Here is a 17,232-nt window from a genome sequence, read left to right as displayed (position 1 = left end):
GAGCCCCAGGGCCCCAAGCCGGGCCCTCGGAAGCCGCCTGCTCCGGCCGAGCGCGGCTCTCCGGACACGGCCGACCCGGCTGCCCAGGAGCGGGCGGCAGGCGTGGAAGGAGGCCCGTTCCCCGTCAAGCTCCGCTCCACGTCTCTGTCCTTCAAACACAGAGAAGCTCCCTGCTCGGAAGGGAAGGCCATCAAGAGGTACAGCGCGGAGGTCAGGCTGGAGAGAGGAGGGCTGAGCTTGCTGTCCAGGGACGAGAAGGGGCCTCCGGGGAGCGGCCCCTCCACCCGAGGCGCCAGGCCCCCCAGTGAGCCGGGGAAGGCCAAGACCCGGCCCACGGAGCAGCTCAGCTCCAAGCCGCCCCTGCCCAGGAAGCCCTTGCTACAGACCCTCACTCTCCCGCAGCTGCCCGCGCCCCCTGACACCAGCTCTGGGGACCCTGAGAAGGTGGGGCTGCCCATGGACCCCCGGAAGGAGAGCCGGGCTGAGAGGAGGTCACCGCACAGGGCAGTTGGTAAGAGACCAGGTGGAGCGGCCTGGGGAGGGTGTGTGCAGAGGACAGGGGGAGATCTGGTCAGCTGGACCGTCTCTCTGGGCATCCCTAAGGTATGTAAATGCATTCGGTGGAAACCTTGCTGCCGGAGAACTGGAAGAAAAATAAAAATTTCTGTTGATAGCACTAACATATCAAGAGTTAGGAATGGAGAGGACTTCCCTGGCAGTCACTGGTTAATACTCCTTGCCTCCAGGGCAGAAGGCACCAGTTCCATCCCTGGTTGGTGAACTAAGATCCCATGTGCCCTGTTCAGAGAAGTCAGGAAAATGTAGAAACATTCCGGGAGGAGGTGGGGTCTTCAGTGGACCACTCACATGCTTCTTCCTCCAAAGGCCCAGACTCCGGGACATGTGTGTTCTCTGGATGGAGGTCCTCCTGGGGCCTGAGCTGGTTCTTTTAATAAATGAAGCATCTGGCTCTGCTGTCACTTAGCATCATTCTGACCTTTCCTCCCAAGGAAAAAGCTCCTCGTATTTTACAGTCAGGTTCCCAGGGCCCAGCCTCACACAGAAAGCATCACCTCTTTTGGAGTCTGTGAGTTCCTCAGCAGGTTGGGTGTGAACTGTCCCCAAAGGGAGATGGTGTTAAGGTTGGGGTAGAAAGTAAGAAACTTCTAAAGCAACTGCCTTTTAAAATAAGACACAAAATAGATGACCTTTCTGTGTCTTTGACATGCATCACTATTTATAGTGTCTCATGAAATCTGTTGGAAACAGATATATTCAGCAGAGCTAAAGACTCTCTCATGGCTGATTTCTTTTATTAATGGCACTTGGTGTGCCAAAAATGGAACTAGGCAGGCAAGTTGTGTGTGTGTGTGTGTGTGATATGGGGGCCCCAAGGAGAAATTTTTCCATGGTAGATTTTGTAAAACAGCACAACTTTCAGGATATTTCAAGTGGGTGCTGTAAGTCTAGTGCTCCTTTAGGACTCATTGTGCAACAGCTGAAATAGAAGCCTGTTCTTCAGGATCCCACACCCTAAAAGAGAGAAGGGCACACACGAGACAGGTTCAGAGATGCTGTGATCTTTCTCCTAAGATATTAGTAAAAGTGCCGTGTATAAAGGGCTCTGTGTGGACACAGTGGGGGAAGGAGAGGGTGGGAAGAACAGAGAGTGGCCCTGAAACACAGACATCACCGTGCGTGAAGTGTGGGAAGTTGCTCTGGAACACCTGGAGCGCTGCCTGGTGTTCCCTGACCGCCTGGATTGGGGGGGAGAGGGGGTGGGAGGGAGGTTCAGGAGGGAGGGCTCATGTGTATACTTATGGCTGATTCATGCTGTTATATGGCAGAAACCAACACAATGTGGTAAAGCAATTATTTGCCAATTAAAATAAATTTTTTTTAAAAAATCAGAAAATTAAAAAAAAGAAGATAATCAGGGGCTTTAAATTCCTAAGGCGACACCCAAAGATGCAGGTGTTTCCAGGGTGAAGTTTCCAGAAAAACATCCCCGAAAGAGCCAACACAGGTAACTTTGCTGATTCAGACCCCTTGGCTGTAATTTGCACTGCTGCTGTTGCATTAGAATAATAGGGAGCTTTGGGGGAGGTTCAAACTGTAACTGGTGATCCACTCTGCAAATTTCCAGATTATTGAAGCTATTATAGAGTGATTCAAAAAGCCACTGAACTAGCCATGGATGAGGGGGCTGCAGATAAAACCCTGACATTAGCACCATCCACCTTCGTGGCCTAGAATTGAAGATGTCTTCTGTCACGGGCTTGCCAAATGAATGGAACTTAAACGCAGGATACTCGGCTTCGTGGTCAGAGCTGGAAAAGAAACTTCAGCAGGCGATGCTTGACACATTGATAATTTATAACTTCCTCAGCCTAAGCTGGGAGTGTTAGGCCTTGTTCATTGTCAAGAGCAGTTGGCTGGAATGGTCTGTAGTTAGAGACCATAGAAAAAATCATCTGTTTTTTCTTTTGATTAAGGTGGCACTAGTGGGCACGACTGAGTGACTTCACTTTCACTTTTCACTTTCGTGCACTGGAGAAGGGAATGGCAACCCACTCCAGTGCTCTTGCCTTGAGAACCCCGGGGACAGGGGAGTCTGGTGGGCTGCCGTCTATGGGTCGCACAGAGTCGGACACGACGGAAGCGACTTAGCAGCAGCAGCAGCAGTGGTAAAGAACCCACCCGCCACCGCAGGAGATGTAAGAGACGCGGGTTCCATCCCTGGGTTGAAGCACAACTGAACACAACTGAAGCAACTTAGCACAGCACATAAAATACGCTATCATACTTACTCATTGCTTTGCTTAAATAGTGGAAGAGAATTGTCTCATCTGTCTAACTTTGTTAGCATTCTCTAAGCCATAGAAATAACTGACTCAGGTGAATTCTGGAAGGGAAGAATCCCGGTCACTATAGGGGGCACAGGGAGTGATTTTCATATCAGTGCAAAGAGAGGAGATAATTCTCACATTCTTTTGGGAACTGACCCTCTCGGTTAGGGTTTAGTCACTGAGTCTCGTCCAACTCTCTGCGACCCCGTGGACTGTAGCCCACCAGGCTCCTCTGTCCATGGGATTCTCCAGGCAAGAATACTGGAGTGGGTTGCCATTCCCTTCTCCAGACTTGAGGCATGAGAGCCAACAGAGGGTGGGGCTGCTCTCGTCCCACCTGGGACTGTGGAGTCTGGGGGCTGCCTCCCACAGGCCAGAGCAGAGTCTCAGAGCTCTGGCTCCTGGAACCCATTAAGTGGAGTGGTCTCCACTCCTTCCCCAGACACTGGGTCTGCTCGTGGTTCAATTCGTTATTATAACTTCTGCTACTGGCCTTGCCCCCAGATTACAGCAGCTAAAGGCAATTAAATTCACCTAAAACATACAGATAATAAAAAGTTGTAATAACATATTACCCAGTTTTCTAGAAAGGCCTAATTGTTGCTGTTCATTATCTCATTATGACAGCATTTTATCCAGAGCCCCCAGGTGGGCTGCCACCTCCCCTGTCCCCCTGAGGGTGATGGAGGGGCCCCAGATGGGCCCTGTTCTGCCTCGGGGACTCCAGCTCCTTCCCTCCCTCTCCTCACACCCTGTCTGTCTGCTCTCAAGATGAAGAAACCCCAGGATGTGGTATTCAGGGAGAATATGGTGGTGGTGGCAATGAACAGGAGCCCAGCTTGTCGCCTGGGCTGAGTCTCATGGGGCCCCTTGGGGTGTTCTCTGTGAGCCCAGCACGTTTGTGCTCATCAGCATGCAGGAGACTGGTGAACCTGCTCACCTCCCTGCCGTAGCCAGTGAATGGCCCTGGGTTAGGATCCCTGCTCGTGTGTGCAGGACGGCTCCCACGCCTCTGCTGGACCAGTCTGTGAAAGTGGTGGTCACTCGGCTGTGTCCAACTCTGCCGTCCCGTGGACAGTAGCCCACCAGGCTCCCCTGCCCACAGAACTCTCCAGGCAAGAAGACTGAGGTCGATGGCCATTCCCTTCTCCAGGGGATCTTCTCAACCCAGGGATTAAACCTGGGTCTCTTGCCTTGCAGGCAGATTCTTTATTGTCTGAGCCAACAGGGAAGCCCAAATATTGAGGAGCAACCACCCACCATGGGGCTAGAACCCACAACCCTGGGATTAAGAATCCCATGCTCTGCTGACTGAGCTGGCCAGGACCAATCTGTCCCACGGTCTAAATTACCAGGCTGGAAGGACTCTTCTGCTCACAGGATTAGAATTAGCGCAGGGAAAATGGTGAAATATTGAAGACACAGAAAAAAGTCATCACTTTTCAGCTCATTCTCTGGACGTTATTCCTGTTGGCCTGCCTTCTAGTCGTGTGTGTGTGACTTATCTTCCATGTGGGCACTTGCTGGGTATTTTGGAGAGTAGCTGGACACTGCTGTTCTCACCAGGGGCCTCGTTGGTTAACTGGTCTCCACCTCCAGTCCAAACTGACTCCTTCCAGGCTGGTGACAGTGGCACAGCAGGCCCTGGAGCCAGGCTCACTCCTTCATGCATCTGGTCTTTCAGCATTCACACACTCCTGCCTCACACACGTGCTGTTCTGACCCCGAAAGGCAGTCAGGAAGAGCATGGCAGCCTTGCCGTCTGGAAACTTAGCGCCCAGGGAGGCAGCAGGTGGTGAGATGTCCCTCTTGTCTTTGGATGTCAGAGACATTTTCTGAAGGAAATGAGCTCAAAGAGGTTGTCACCTTCTCTAATGGCAGTTATTTCAGTGTATTCAAGCTTGTTTAAGTAGAATACAAGGAGTTTGGTGGGTTTTTTTTTTTTTTTTGGTGTCCTAAAAATATATTCATGTCTTTTGTTCTTAAAGAAAACCAACTTCATTCACACCTACCCTTCTTTTTGTCCTTCTCCTTCCCACCATGGTCCCTTCCTGGCAAGTAAGCATGGTCCACACTCTGGGCCTCAGCTCCCCTGCCTCCTCTGGGCTCCTCAGACCGTGTGCATCTGCTTATCCCCACCTGCTGCCCAGTGTGGTGACTCCCCCTCAGCAGAGCCAGGAGGGACGCCGGACCCCTCAGCAGGTGTGGTGCCGGTGTCCTGCAGCTCGCCTGCTCTCGCCACGCTGAAGCTCCAGTACTTTGGGCCCCTGAGCGAAGAGCCAACTCCCTGGAAAAAACCCCGGTGCTGGGAAAGATTGAGGGCAGGAGGAGAAGGGGGAGACGGAGGATGAGATGGTTGGATGGTGTCTCTGACTCAGTGGACATGCGTGCGTGATCAATTGCTTCAGTCGTGTCTGACTTTGTCACCCCATGGACTGCAGCCTTCCAGGCTCCTCTGTCCATGGGATTCTCTAGGCAGGAATGGGAGACGGCGGAAGACAGGAAAGCCTGGCATGCTGCAGTCCGTGGAGTCACAAAGAGTCGGGCACCACTGAGTGACTGAATAACTGACTACAAAGGGAGAGAATTTTGGGGGATGTTGACATTGTTCTGTGGCCCATTTGTGGTGGCTGTCACAGGAATCTTAAGTCTATATTCAAACTCACAGAACTCTATGGCAGAAAAATGAGTTTCACTGTATGTACATTTTAAAATAACCTTTTAAATGACAGAAAAAGATGTATCAGCCTCCTCTCCACCCACCTCTGAACCTCCCTGAGCCCCTCCCACACACACATACACATGCAGAACGCACCACCACTAATAGAGTCATCCCTGCTGTTTCTCATGCCGGCTGTGGTCAGAGTTACATCAGTGTTGACAGGTAGGTGCAGCAGTTTTTGTTTTTTTTTTTTTTTTGAGTTTTTATTTATTTTGGGGGCCACACCAATGGGCATGCAGGATCTTAGCTCCCCAATCAGGAATTGAACCTGCGCTCCCTGCAGTGGAAGCACAGAATTTCAACCCCTGGCCTGCCAGCGAAGTCCCCAGCAATCTATTTTTTTTTTTTTATCATAAAAATGCTATCCATGTTAGCTTGCAATTAGACATTTTCAGTCCACAATAAGGAGTGGGCATCTTCTCTGATCAGAGTGAGCCACTTGTCCTCATTCTTTTTAAGGGCAACGTGTGTGTGTGTGTGTGTGTGTGTGTGTGTGTGTGTGTATGTCTAGTCGCTCAGTTGTGTCTAACTCTTTGCAACCCCATGGACTGTAGCCAACCGGGCTCCTCTGCCCATGGAATTCTCTAGGCAAGAACACTGGAATGGGTTGCCATTCCCTTCTCCAGGGGATCTTCTTGACCCAGGGATCGAACCAGGGTCTCCTACACCGCAGGCTGATTCTTTACCATCTGAGCCACCAGAGTACGTATACCATATATTGTTTAGTCATTCCACTGCAGAAGGGCATTCCGATTGTTGAGAGGGTTTGTTTTTTTTTTTTCGTTTTGCTAACACTGCTGCAGTAACCATCCTAGTTCGTTTTAGTTCTGTGTGTTCACACGATCATTTCTCTAAGTTAGGCTAGACAGTTTTTTGTTGTTGTTGTTTTTTGGCCATGCCGTGAGACTTGTGGGATCTTAGTTTCCTGACCAGGGGTCAAAACCGGGCCCTCAGAAGTGAAAATTTGGAGTCATAACCACTGGGGAATTCTATCTCTAGGATAGATTTCTTTTTTTAAGATTTATGTATTTTTGGCTGTGCTGGGTCTTCATTGCCGCTCGGGCTTTTGTCTAATTGTGAGAGCAGGGGCTACTCTCTAGTTGCGGTGTGCGGGCTTCTCACTGCAGCAGCTTCTCGTTGCAGAGCACAGGCCCTAGGTGCATGGGCTTCAGTAACTGCAGCAAGTGGGCTCAGTAGCTGTACTCCCAGGCTTAGTTGCTCTGTGGCCTGTGGGATCTTCCCGGACCAGAGATCAAGCCCATGTCCCCTGCCTTGGCAGGCGGATTCTCAGCCACTGGACCACCAGGGACACCACAGGATAGATTCTTAAAAGCGGATTTTCTGGCTCACAGAGCTAGAAAGTTTTAATTTAATAGCCAACTTCAGATGACCCTCATGAAGGCTGCACAAGTTTACACTTCTCAGAGCAGAGATGAGATTGTTTCTCTGCCTCTCATCTGCACTAGGAGTTGTCAGGCTATTTTAGTTTCTTGTCTTCCATCTGATGGATGAAGATCAGTCATGTTTTACACCTTGGTCCACGCGTCCTGGTCATGCTAACGTGCAGGTCTTTGTCCTCCCCCGCCTGCCCCCAGGCCAGCTCTCCGCACCTTTAACCTGACCCCTGCAGCGCCCTCTCCCTCCAACTCTGTCCTCACTCTCTCTTCCCAAGTCATGGGTCTAACCCTGGAACTTTGCTCTTTAAAACTTGTGAATGTCAGTGGACATCTAGGTTGCTTCTGTGTCCTGGCTGTTGTAGATAGTGCCGCTGTGAACACTGGGGTACGTGTGTCTTTTTGAACTACGGTTTTCTCAGGGTGTCGCTAGGGAGAAGCTGCTGTGTCACACAGGGAGCCCAGCTTGGTGCTCTGTGATGACCTCGAGGGTGGCGGGAGAGAGGCTCAAAGGGGAGGTGATACATGTGTACACGTGGCTGCTGTGCGTTGTGAGGCAGAAACCAGCACAACATTGTGAAGCAGTGTTCCTCCAATTAAAACAAATTTTTTAAATCCTCTGGATGCCTCCCCATTATATTTAGAATAAAATTCACACTCCCGTGTAAGGCATTTAAGGCAGTTTAGATTCTGGCCAAAGTCAACATTCCTGCCTCCCCAAGCTCATCTGCCACCCCTTCCCTCCCTCTGACGTCATCTGCCACCCCTTCCCTCCCTCTGACGTCATCTGCCACCCCTTCCCTCCCTCTGACGTCATCTGCCACCCCTTCCCTCCCTCTGACGTCATCTGCCACCCCTTCCCTCCCTCTGACGTCTCCTCCAGCCCCACCCCTGCCAGCAGCTCCCTGAGAACATCAACGGCTTCACTTCTGTAGGACATCTGTGCCAGGGCTGGGATGGGTGGGGAGTGCTCCTGACCTGCAGCGGGTGGCCCTCCGCCCTGTTTGTGCGACCAGGGGCAGGGATGGGGCAGGGAAGTTTGCCAGGCAGGCACTGGGTGGGGACACTGAAGAGCCTGGGTTTGGAGGTTTGATTCTGGGGTCCATCCCACAGGGGCTGTGAGATTCTGAGCAAATGAGTTTGTCAACTGCTGTGTCTTAGCTTCCTCCTTTGTGAAATGTGGTTAGTCGTAACTCACAGGGCAGCAAGAGCATTTTAACTGCAGACCGTGATGTGGCTTCATACCGTACAGTCACACTTCCCAGGGATGTGCCAAAACTTCCTCTCGGCTGTGCGGGAGGGTGTGGGAAGGGGATTCTCCTGCCCCAGCTTTTTAAAGATTATTTATTTTATTTTGGCTGTGCTGGATCTTCATTGCTGCGCACGGACTTTAGTTGCAGAGAGGCGGGGGTCACCGTCTAGCTGCAGCGTGCAGACTTCTCACTGCAGCGTCTTCTTACTGCGGAGCACGGGCTGCAGCAGTCTCAGCTCCCGTGCTCTGGAGCACAGGCCTGGTAGTTGTGGTGCTCAGCCTTAGTTGCTCCGAAGCATGTGGTATCTTCCCTGGTCAGGGCTCAAACCCGTGTCTCCTGCATTGGCAGGTGGGCTTTTTACCACTGAGCCACCAGGGAAGCCCTCAAAATTATTCTCAAATTACAGTGTCTTTCTATCCTCATATCCATATGAGGTACTGGCTCCATCACCTGGCAGGACAGGGAGATCGGTTGTCTCTGTGCTCAGAAGACTCTGGTCGTTATCTTCTGCTTAGAGACAGACAGTGGTGGTTGAGCAAATGAGCTTGCAATCCAGGTTCCTCCATCACAGCTCTGTGCCCTGGAGCCTGTTGCTGGCTCCCAGGTCACTACCATGAGGTGTGGGAGTCGGGCTGGATGTTCGTACAAGGTCTGCCAGCCCTCACATGCTGAGGCCTTGGCTTAGGCCCTGAACTCAAGCAAAGAGCCTGGCCAAGCGTCTGACCCTTGGAGCCTCCAGTTCACACGCCCTTGGGTGACCAGATTCCCAGCCCTGCACTTCCAGATCCAGATGTGGTTCACACGTTGACTTTTCTCCAAAAATGCTTTTTCACAAATTTTCCCTACGAGTCACAGAGCCTTAAAAGAGTTAAATGAGTGAGTGAGTGGGTTATTTTAGTCACTTAGTTGTGTCCGACTCTTTGCAACCCCATGGAGTTGCAAACCCCATGGACTGTAGCCCACCAGGCTCCTCTCTCCATGGAATTCTCCAGGCAAGAACACTGGAATGGTAGCCATTCCCTACTCCAGGGGATCTTCCCAACCCAGGTAATTGAACCCGGGTTTCCTGCATTGCAGGCGGATTCTTCACCATCTGAGACACCAGGGAAGCCCCACCCCAAACTGTTATAGTTGGCTCTTTATCAACAAACAGAGCAGATTTCAGGTCCCCATTCGGGGGAAAAAAAAAAATCACAGAAACTCCTGCTCTGGAGCCTGCACAAACCCCGGCCCTGGCATGGACTGCCCCTCTGTCCCCTCCACGGATACGCTGGGTTACCAGACCCTGGGCAGCGTTGACCCGGAACACTAAGTCCGTCAGCCCATCAGCCCATCAGCCCTTTTCACCAGGACCGGATTTGTTGTAAAACCTTGACACACTGGTAGTTATCATCACAGTTTAACTGTGTCCTATGTGGGTCAGTGGGCACGAGATGCTGTACTGACCTGTCCGTAAGCCAGGGGCAGAGGGCACGGTCCAGGCCTTTCCAGCTCTCACTTGTTATGATGTAAACACTCCAGGGGGAGACAGTGAAAGCAGCAGGGGCTTTTTTTCCCGGACGGGTGTGTGGAGGTTGTGAGAGAGGCGATGAGTAGGCGAAGGGAAGTACGAAGGCGAAGGGAGCAGTGTACGGACAGTCTGCCCGCCATGCCCCGAGAAGGAGGCTGGCAGACACAGCAGCGCTTCTCTGGGAGCTGCACTGCGCCATTGAGTTCAGAGAGGCAGGTTCTTTGCCCCTGCTGGTCTGGGGTCTTAGTTAGGAAATGGAAGTGGGAGGGGGGATTCCGGGTAAGCCTTCAGAGAATTGCAGAGGAGGAGTAGGAGGGCAGGGGCAGCCGTCGAAAAGACAAGTAGTCCCAGGACCCCAGGCAGTGTGGAGGCCGGAGAGGGCGTGAAGAGGGTGAGCAGGAACTGACTTCTGTCCCTGGTCACCGCCCAAGCACCGCGTGAGTCCTGATTAATTTGGAGTGCTTTTTTTAAAAAAAACTTTTTTAAAAAGATTACATGATAAAGTAGGGGCTTCCCTGGTAGCTCAGTCGGTAAAGAATCACCTGCAATGCAGATGAGCCAGGTTTGATGACTCAAAATAATTTTGTTGACTGAGATAGTGAGTTTCAACCCCTGTCAGAGCCCTGCTTTTCTCCAGTCTCCTTGTCAGAGGTGAAGGCTGGCATGTGCTGGCTGTTGCTGGGAGAACTGTGTGGCCAGACATCAGGAGCCAAGAGAGAACAGAGAGCACGACCAGCCAGTGAGTGTGAAGAGAAGATCTGAGAGGGATAAAAGGACCCCTTCCTGCAGGAAAACTCCAGAAAGACATGGATTATGAGTACTCTCTGGAAGGAGAAGTTGGGAAGGGGGGATGAGACATGCAGACTTGCGGTGAAATGAGCCACACTGCCTGCCTCTGTGTGCCCAGCGACTGCTCGGTTCTCTGGACGAGAAACAACACAGTTACACCTTGGATAAGCTACTATCAGAATAGCACCTGGTGTGTAGTCGCTGCTGGCTGTTTGTTAAGTAAGTAAGAAGTTCTGGTGACCAAAAGCATATGTCAGTGGGGTGGTTGGTCAGCTGGCAGATGTGTTTAGTACCAAACAGTGGGGCAAACGTCTCAGGAGAGTTCCAGCAGACTTAGGGGGGGGAATGTGTCCAACTGAGTGACCGGAACAGGCTTCCTAGAGGAGGCGATACCCAGGCGGGAGCTTGGTGGACTTGAAGGGATGATCCTGGAGTCGTTGTCCAACCTCTCCTGGACCATGGCCACAGCCTCCCACCCACCTCCCCGCCTCCAGCCCCACTCACACTTACTCCCCACGCAATCTCCTCCAGAGTATACCCAGGGTTTAAACCTATAATGGACAAGAAAAAGGCCAGGAAGACCCCCTCAGTTGGCCCACCCTGTCCTTCAGCCCCTCTGCCAGCATCGCTGTCTTTTGTCCCCTTTCCTTGCCTTCTTCAGGTCCCATTTGCAGACAGTATCCTCAGCTCCCACCCATCGGTGTTACCCCGTGTCCACAGCACGTTGTGAAGTGTGGCGAGTTCCGGTTTTCGCCACGTATTTATTTTTGGCTGCGTTGGGTCTTTGTTGCTGCACACAGGCTTTCTCCAGTTGCGGCGAGTGGGGGCCTGCTCTGTACTTGTGGCGTGCGGGCTGCTCATTGCGGAGCATGCGCTCTGGAGCACAGGCGCTGTAGTTGTGGTGCAGGGGTTTAGTTGCCACGTGGCATGTGGGATCTTCCCGGACCAGGGATCAAACCTGTGTCCCCAGCATTGGCAGGCAGATTCTTAAGCATTGGACCACCAGGGAAGCCCAGAGCTCTTTAAAGAAACAGTTTTCTCTTTACCATCTTAGTTTTTAAGCACAATCCCTGCCCATAGCAAACAAGGAATGGATGAATGAAGGAATGAATGAATGGGAGGGTGGAAGAAGGGAAGGAGGGGTGGGGAGTAGAAATGCTGGGCCCTGGCTCAGAGTAGAAGGTAGGGCTGGCTTACACATTTGGAAGCAATCTGAGCAACTGTGAGTGCTGGTTAGGAGTTGAACAGAGAATACTTGGGAAGGAAGAGAGAAAGGCTGAGGATTAGGAACAAGGGGAATTCCAGGTTTATGAGGAAGAGTCCGGCAGGGTCCTGGAGGTGGGGTGCCCACAGGGGGCTACATGGTCCCAGCTGAGCTGCAGGGGTGAAACAGCTGGAAGACAGGCAAGGCCCCGGATCTGCGGTCCAGCGGTTGGGCGGATGGATAGTGGTGTTCACATCGTGTCTGAGTCCGGGGTTAGCTGAAGAGACACGGGCAGAGAAGAATGGAGAATGGGGGCTGCAAGGAAGTGGCGAGGTTCTGGAGACATTTTTCTCTGAGCTGTGGGAGACCCAAGCATTTTACAGAGTGACGGGGAAAAGGTCAGCATCCAGGGAGAGTCTGAGAGGGCAGAGGGGACAAGGGGCGAGTCGAGGCGATGGAGCAGGTTCGCGGGGGGCCAAGGGCAGGTCCGTGCGTGTGCAACCCTGGTGGGAGAAGAAGCTCACGGGGTGGTGGCTCTGTCTCTCACCCCTTCTTGTTGACCAGGGGTGGGAGAAAGGGACTCCACGTTGAACTGGAGGCCGAAGCCAAACCAGACAGAGTAAAATCCTAAACACACCCGATCAAGGGGTGATGTCTGTCAGGCCACAAAGAATAAGGGCACTGTCCCGCCCTGGATGTCCCCGTGTGTGCTGTGGCATGGTGCAGCCTGTGCCTGCTGACGGGGGCACCCTGTGGACACGGGAAGCAGGAAGAAGCCAGTGGAGATGGGGATTCTGGCCGTTGGCTCTGTGGGTGGTGGGCAGATGCTCAGGGAGGCTGGCTCGTGGGCCTTGAGCTCAATGAACTTTCCAGACCCCCATGAGAAGCCACTTATTTAATCACTTGGTTTCCTTGAAAAAAACAAACTGGCTTCTTTTTTCTGTTGATGAAGGGAATAAATTCTCATAATAGGAAATAGAAAAATACAGAAGAGTTGAAAGGCAAGGGAAAGGGGAAACACAGTTTTACCACCCAAAGCAAGCACTGTGAACATGGAAGGAAATTCATCACAATGTTTTGTTTTAAAGGCATTTTTTTCCTCTTCTCTCCCAAACATCAAGGAAAATAGTCGTGGCTTGTTCTTGGTGTCACAGAGTAATCTTCCCCACTGGGGAAGATTGTGCTTACAATTTTTAAAAGAAAAGAGAAGCATAGTGTTCCAAGCATATCGAGTATTGGGTAGTGTATACTGGTCCCAAGGGACAGGTCTGTCTTAGAGAAATCTTCTCTATCTAGGTACTGACTCTTATCTCATTCCCTAACATCCCATAGAAGGAAGGTTGCTTTTAAACGTGTGTATGGGAGCAGTTGCATTTGATTTTTCTGTGGCTCGGACAGGAGAGGCGTAATCTCTTTGAATCATCTTTAACTAAGACCCTGATGCTGGGAAAGATTGAAGGCAGGAGGAGAAGGAGGCGACAGAGGATGAGATGGTTGGATGGCATCGCCAATTCAATGGACATGAGTTTAAGCACACTCCAGGAGACTGTGAAGGACAGGGAAGCCTGGTGTGCTGCAGTCCATGGAGTCGCAAAGAGTCAGATATGACTTAGTGACTGAACATAACTGAGAAAACAAAGTCCCCAAAAGAAAAGGACCAGTGTCTCCAAGGAGGCTTGCAGACCCCCACCCACACATGCACCCCAGAGCCCCTGTGCAGTGTGCTGTGGGTGGGAGAAGTCACGCCAGGCTGGAGGTGGCCAGGATTGCTTTGTATGACCTGTGTCTTTATCCTCAGAGAAGGTAGCAGGGCCTGGAACCAACGGCCAGCCCGCGCTGCCCTGGGTCACCGTGGGGCGCCAGAAGCGCCGAGGACCTCTGGAGCAGCCCCCCAGCCAGGAAGACAAACCTGCGGCCCGGACCTTGAAGTCTGACACAGGAAGGCCTGCCAAGGTACCCGAGAAAACCCAGGTGCTTAGAGCGGACCCTCTGTCTCCCTGTGTATGCAGGGGAGCACCCCAGGTGGGGGCTGGGGGCTGGGACCCCGTGATGGCCCCATGTCCTGCACGGTCATTATAGCGACCGTTGCCTGTGATGACAGCTGATGTCTGCCCCGTGCATGTGCCAGGGGGCCAGGGCAGCAGAGGAGCCGTGGACCACTCAGGCAGTGCAGCCAGCCCTCTGTTCCCCAGCTCCTTGGCAACATAGCTTAGCATCTGGAGAAAGGGACCCGGGGTGAAAATAACTTCTCATTTGGATGCTAGGCAACCATGTCAGCAGCCCCATCTTGACTCATTTTGCAGTAAATGACCGAGCCCTGCATGTGCTGCTGCCCTGGCCGCCCACTGGGGTCTGTACTCTTCACCAACATTCGTAGGGCTGGACCCCGGGGGTCCCTTGTACACTCCAGACTGAAAACAGTTTTCTCCAACCCAAACAGTGGTGTTTAAAAGTAGGCTGAGACTCACAGCTTTTGGGTTCCCCCCAGTCAACACGGTAAAAATCCCAAATCATGTTGCAGCCATGTGGGGAAGTGAGCCTGAGCTTGCAGTTGACCTGTTTCTCTTCATCTTCACCAAAACTGCTGCTGTAGCCAAGCTTGGAAAACCTCCTGCAGGCTTAGGGAATTTATAAAACAAATAGTCACCAGTGATCCTGGCATCCACGGTCATCCGAAGTGTCCTAAAAGTCATAAAGCTATCTCTAAACATGGTTCCTTTCGCCTTTCCAGTGGAACCTGGCCCTCTGACCTGGCCAGGGCCAAGGACAGGTCAGGAGCCAGGAGCAGACCGTGAGCAAGTCCATCCTGGAGGCTGGATGGCAGCCAGTCGTGAACCAGAGCTCCCCAAGAAGGTGCCAGCAGTATGAGCCACGTGGGTGGAGAAGCCTTCGGGGCTCATCACCTGTGGTTGTGTTTGTCCCCGTCTGAATCTCAGGTGACGGGACCGCGTGTGTCTTTCTTGTGTCCTGACAGGAGCCCGTGAAGCAAGCTGACTTTGTCCGCAGCAAGTCTTTCCTGCTGGCCCCGGCCAAGCCTCCTGCGGACCAGAGGCAGGGGGCAAAGCTCCGCCTCCAGGAGGGGCTGCAAAGAGGAATCTCCTTGTCTCATCAGAATTTGGGTATGAAACCGGAAAATAGTGCTGAGCCCTTAGAAATGCATTTCCAGGTTTGGTCCTGCTTTGTTTTGTTCTGTTTTGTCTTTTCTGAATTGCTTGCTGCCACATTAATTTTTTAAAAAAATATTTATTTATTTTACTGCACCGAGTCTCGGTTGTGGCTCATGGAATCTTTGGTTGCGGCATGTGAGATCCAGTTCCCTGACCAGGAATTGAACCCAGGCCCCCTGCATTGAGAATGCAGAGTCTTGGCCACTGGACCACCAAGGAAGTCCTGCCACATTGATCATTTAATTAGTTTTTAATTATTATTATTTTTTACTTATAGAAGAGTGACTTTATTTCCCTGGTGGCTCAGTGATAAAGAATCCACCTGCTAAAGCAGGAGATGAAGGTTCGATCCCTGGGTCAGGATGATCCCCTGGAGGAGGAAATGGCAACCCACTCCAGTATTCTTGCCTGGGAAATCACATGGACAGAGGAGCCTGGCAGGCTGCAGTCCATGTGGTCTTGAAAAGAGTCATCATCTAAACAGCAGTAATAATTGCTTTATAATGTTGTATGTTGATTTTTTAAAAAACAGCTTTTATTGAGAGAATCATTTACACGGCCAAAAAAAAAAAAAATCTCACCCATTTTAAGCATACAATTCAGTGAGTATCTATTTATCAAGTTGTCCAACCATCACAGTCCAATTTTGGACCATTTCCTTCACCCTAAAGAGCTGTCCCATACCCATTCACAGTCATTCACCATTCTCCCTTCCAGCTTAAGCAACCACTAATCTGTTCTCTGTCTCTCTGTATAGTTGCCTTTTGGGGGGACCCTTCTTATAAATGGCATCATAAAATATGTGTTCTCTTGTTTCTGGCTTCTTTCGCTGAGCATAATGTTTCTAGATTCAACTTTCTTGTGGCATGTAACAGTATTTTTCAGTTTAGTTTTCATTTTGCTAAAATATACTTAACACAATTCACCATCTTAACCCTATCTTAAGTGTCCCTTTCAGGGGTGTTAAGAATATTTACACACAGAGTTCCTGCAGTTTTATCATGCAGGTTTCTCTCAATTCACCACATTGCTGGAACTGTAAATTATCCTATGCTGACATCTTCTTCACACATTTGCACGTTTTATGCTTGAGACCATGGTTAAGACATGTTTTTTAAAAGGCCTCCAAGAAGCTTAAGTGCAAATCCAAACTCTTTTCTCACGTTTCCGTTTGTTTTGTCTTCTCTCCAGCAGCCCAGTCGGCGGTGATGATGGAGAAAGAATTGCATCAGCTGAAGCGAGCCAGCTACAGCAGCACAGATCAGCCCTCCTGGATGGAGCTGGCCAGAAAGAAGTCGCAAGCCTGGAGTGACATGCCCCAAATTATAAAATAGGGCTAACAGTGCTCTGGTAAAGAATGTCTACTTCCTTGACGAGTCACTTCCTTTCAAACTGCCACTCAATCAAGGCAAACAAACTGTGAAACTGAAGAGTGATTTTATCATCAGGTTTCGAGAGAGCGAGCTCAGGGAAGAGGAAGGAACCAGGCAAGCAAGTCAGACGGACGCACGGCCACAGGCCCCGGGCCAGAGACGCCCGGAGACAAGAACACCATTGAAAAGGGCCCGGGACGAGGTTCTGTGCCCACAGGTATGAATGTGAGTCTTTCAGAATCCCCCGGAGAGAGAGGGCTCAGGCAGCGAACGAAGAAAATGCAGATGAAGCGCAGATACAGAACTCAGGTGGCCTTCCAGGAGAACGTGCGCCCGCGCCTCCACCAGAGATCAGCTCGTGTCTCTGGGCCCCCGTCCTGCCTGCGGAGTCTGTCTTCTCCTTTCACGTTTACCGTTAGGCATGACATTCATGGTGAAACGCAGACGTCGTTTTTTCCAAGAGCAGCTATCACAGGGTCCGCTTACATGAAGGCAGCCACTCCACGGAGTGGAAGGAACACAGCGGGCTCCATCGATTCATAGACTCCTTCCAAAATCAGTTTTTAAACTTTTCCACTCGTCATCCATGTCCTTCACCATTGAACAATGCATTGCCTGTTGAATAAAAGGTTTCAGACCTGACACATGTGTAAGTGTGATTTTTACTCAGGCTGAGAGAGTGTCCTCCAGCAACTGAGTTAAATGCAATGTGTGGCATTTCATTGAATAAGCGAGTTCATGGTCAAACCTCATGTTGAGTTGATTGGGGAGTTTGGGTTGTATGAGATTCTCCCCACCCCCAGTAAAACTTTGTTGTTCATTTTTGGAAGTCAGAAGCTACTGTAGATTTTTGGCTCTTTATACAACTATTTGATACAGTGCATTAAAAATATAAGATTTCCTTTAAAGTTGACATTTTTCAGCATCTCATTAATCTAACCTGTTTGTTTCTGTTGAAAACTAGGTTATCA

General features: G+C 51.1%; 1 protein-coding gene across 1 annotated transcript in view; it reads left to right on the top strand.

Annotated features, from left to right (window-relative positions):
• KIAA1211L (KIAA1211-like ortholog) overlaps positions 1-16,903 on the top strand; it is a 72,568-nt gene extending 55,665 nt beyond the window's left edge. Inside the window, exons 8-13 of the mRNA XM_010829859.1 lie at positions 10-690; positions 4,964-5,103; positions 10,636-10,736; positions 13,520-13,692; positions 14,696-14,840; positions 16,080-16,903. Of these exons, the coding sequence (XP_010828161.1) occupies positions 10-690; positions 4,964-5,103; positions 10,636-10,736; positions 13,520-13,692; positions 14,696-14,840; positions 16,080-16,222 (1,383 nt within the window). The 3' untranslated portion in view covers positions 16,223-16,903. The remainder of the gene's footprint in view (positions 1-9; positions 691-4,963; positions 5,104-10,635; positions 10,737-13,519; positions 13,693-14,695; positions 14,841-16,079) is intronic.
• The last annotated feature ends 329 nt before the right edge of the window (positions 16,904-17,232 follow it).

Source organism: Bison bison, unplaced genomic scaffold (assembly GCF_000754665.1).
Source record: "Bison bison bison isolate TAMUID 2011002044 unplaced genomic scaffold, Bison_UMD1.0 scf7180017864508, whole genome shotgun sequence".
Classification (NCBI taxonomy): domain Eukaryota; kingdom Metazoa; phylum Chordata; class Mammalia; order Artiodactyla; family Bovidae; genus Bison; species Bison bison.
Note: the sequence above shows the minus strand (reverse complement) of the source record. Positions and strands in the feature narration are given on the sequence as shown.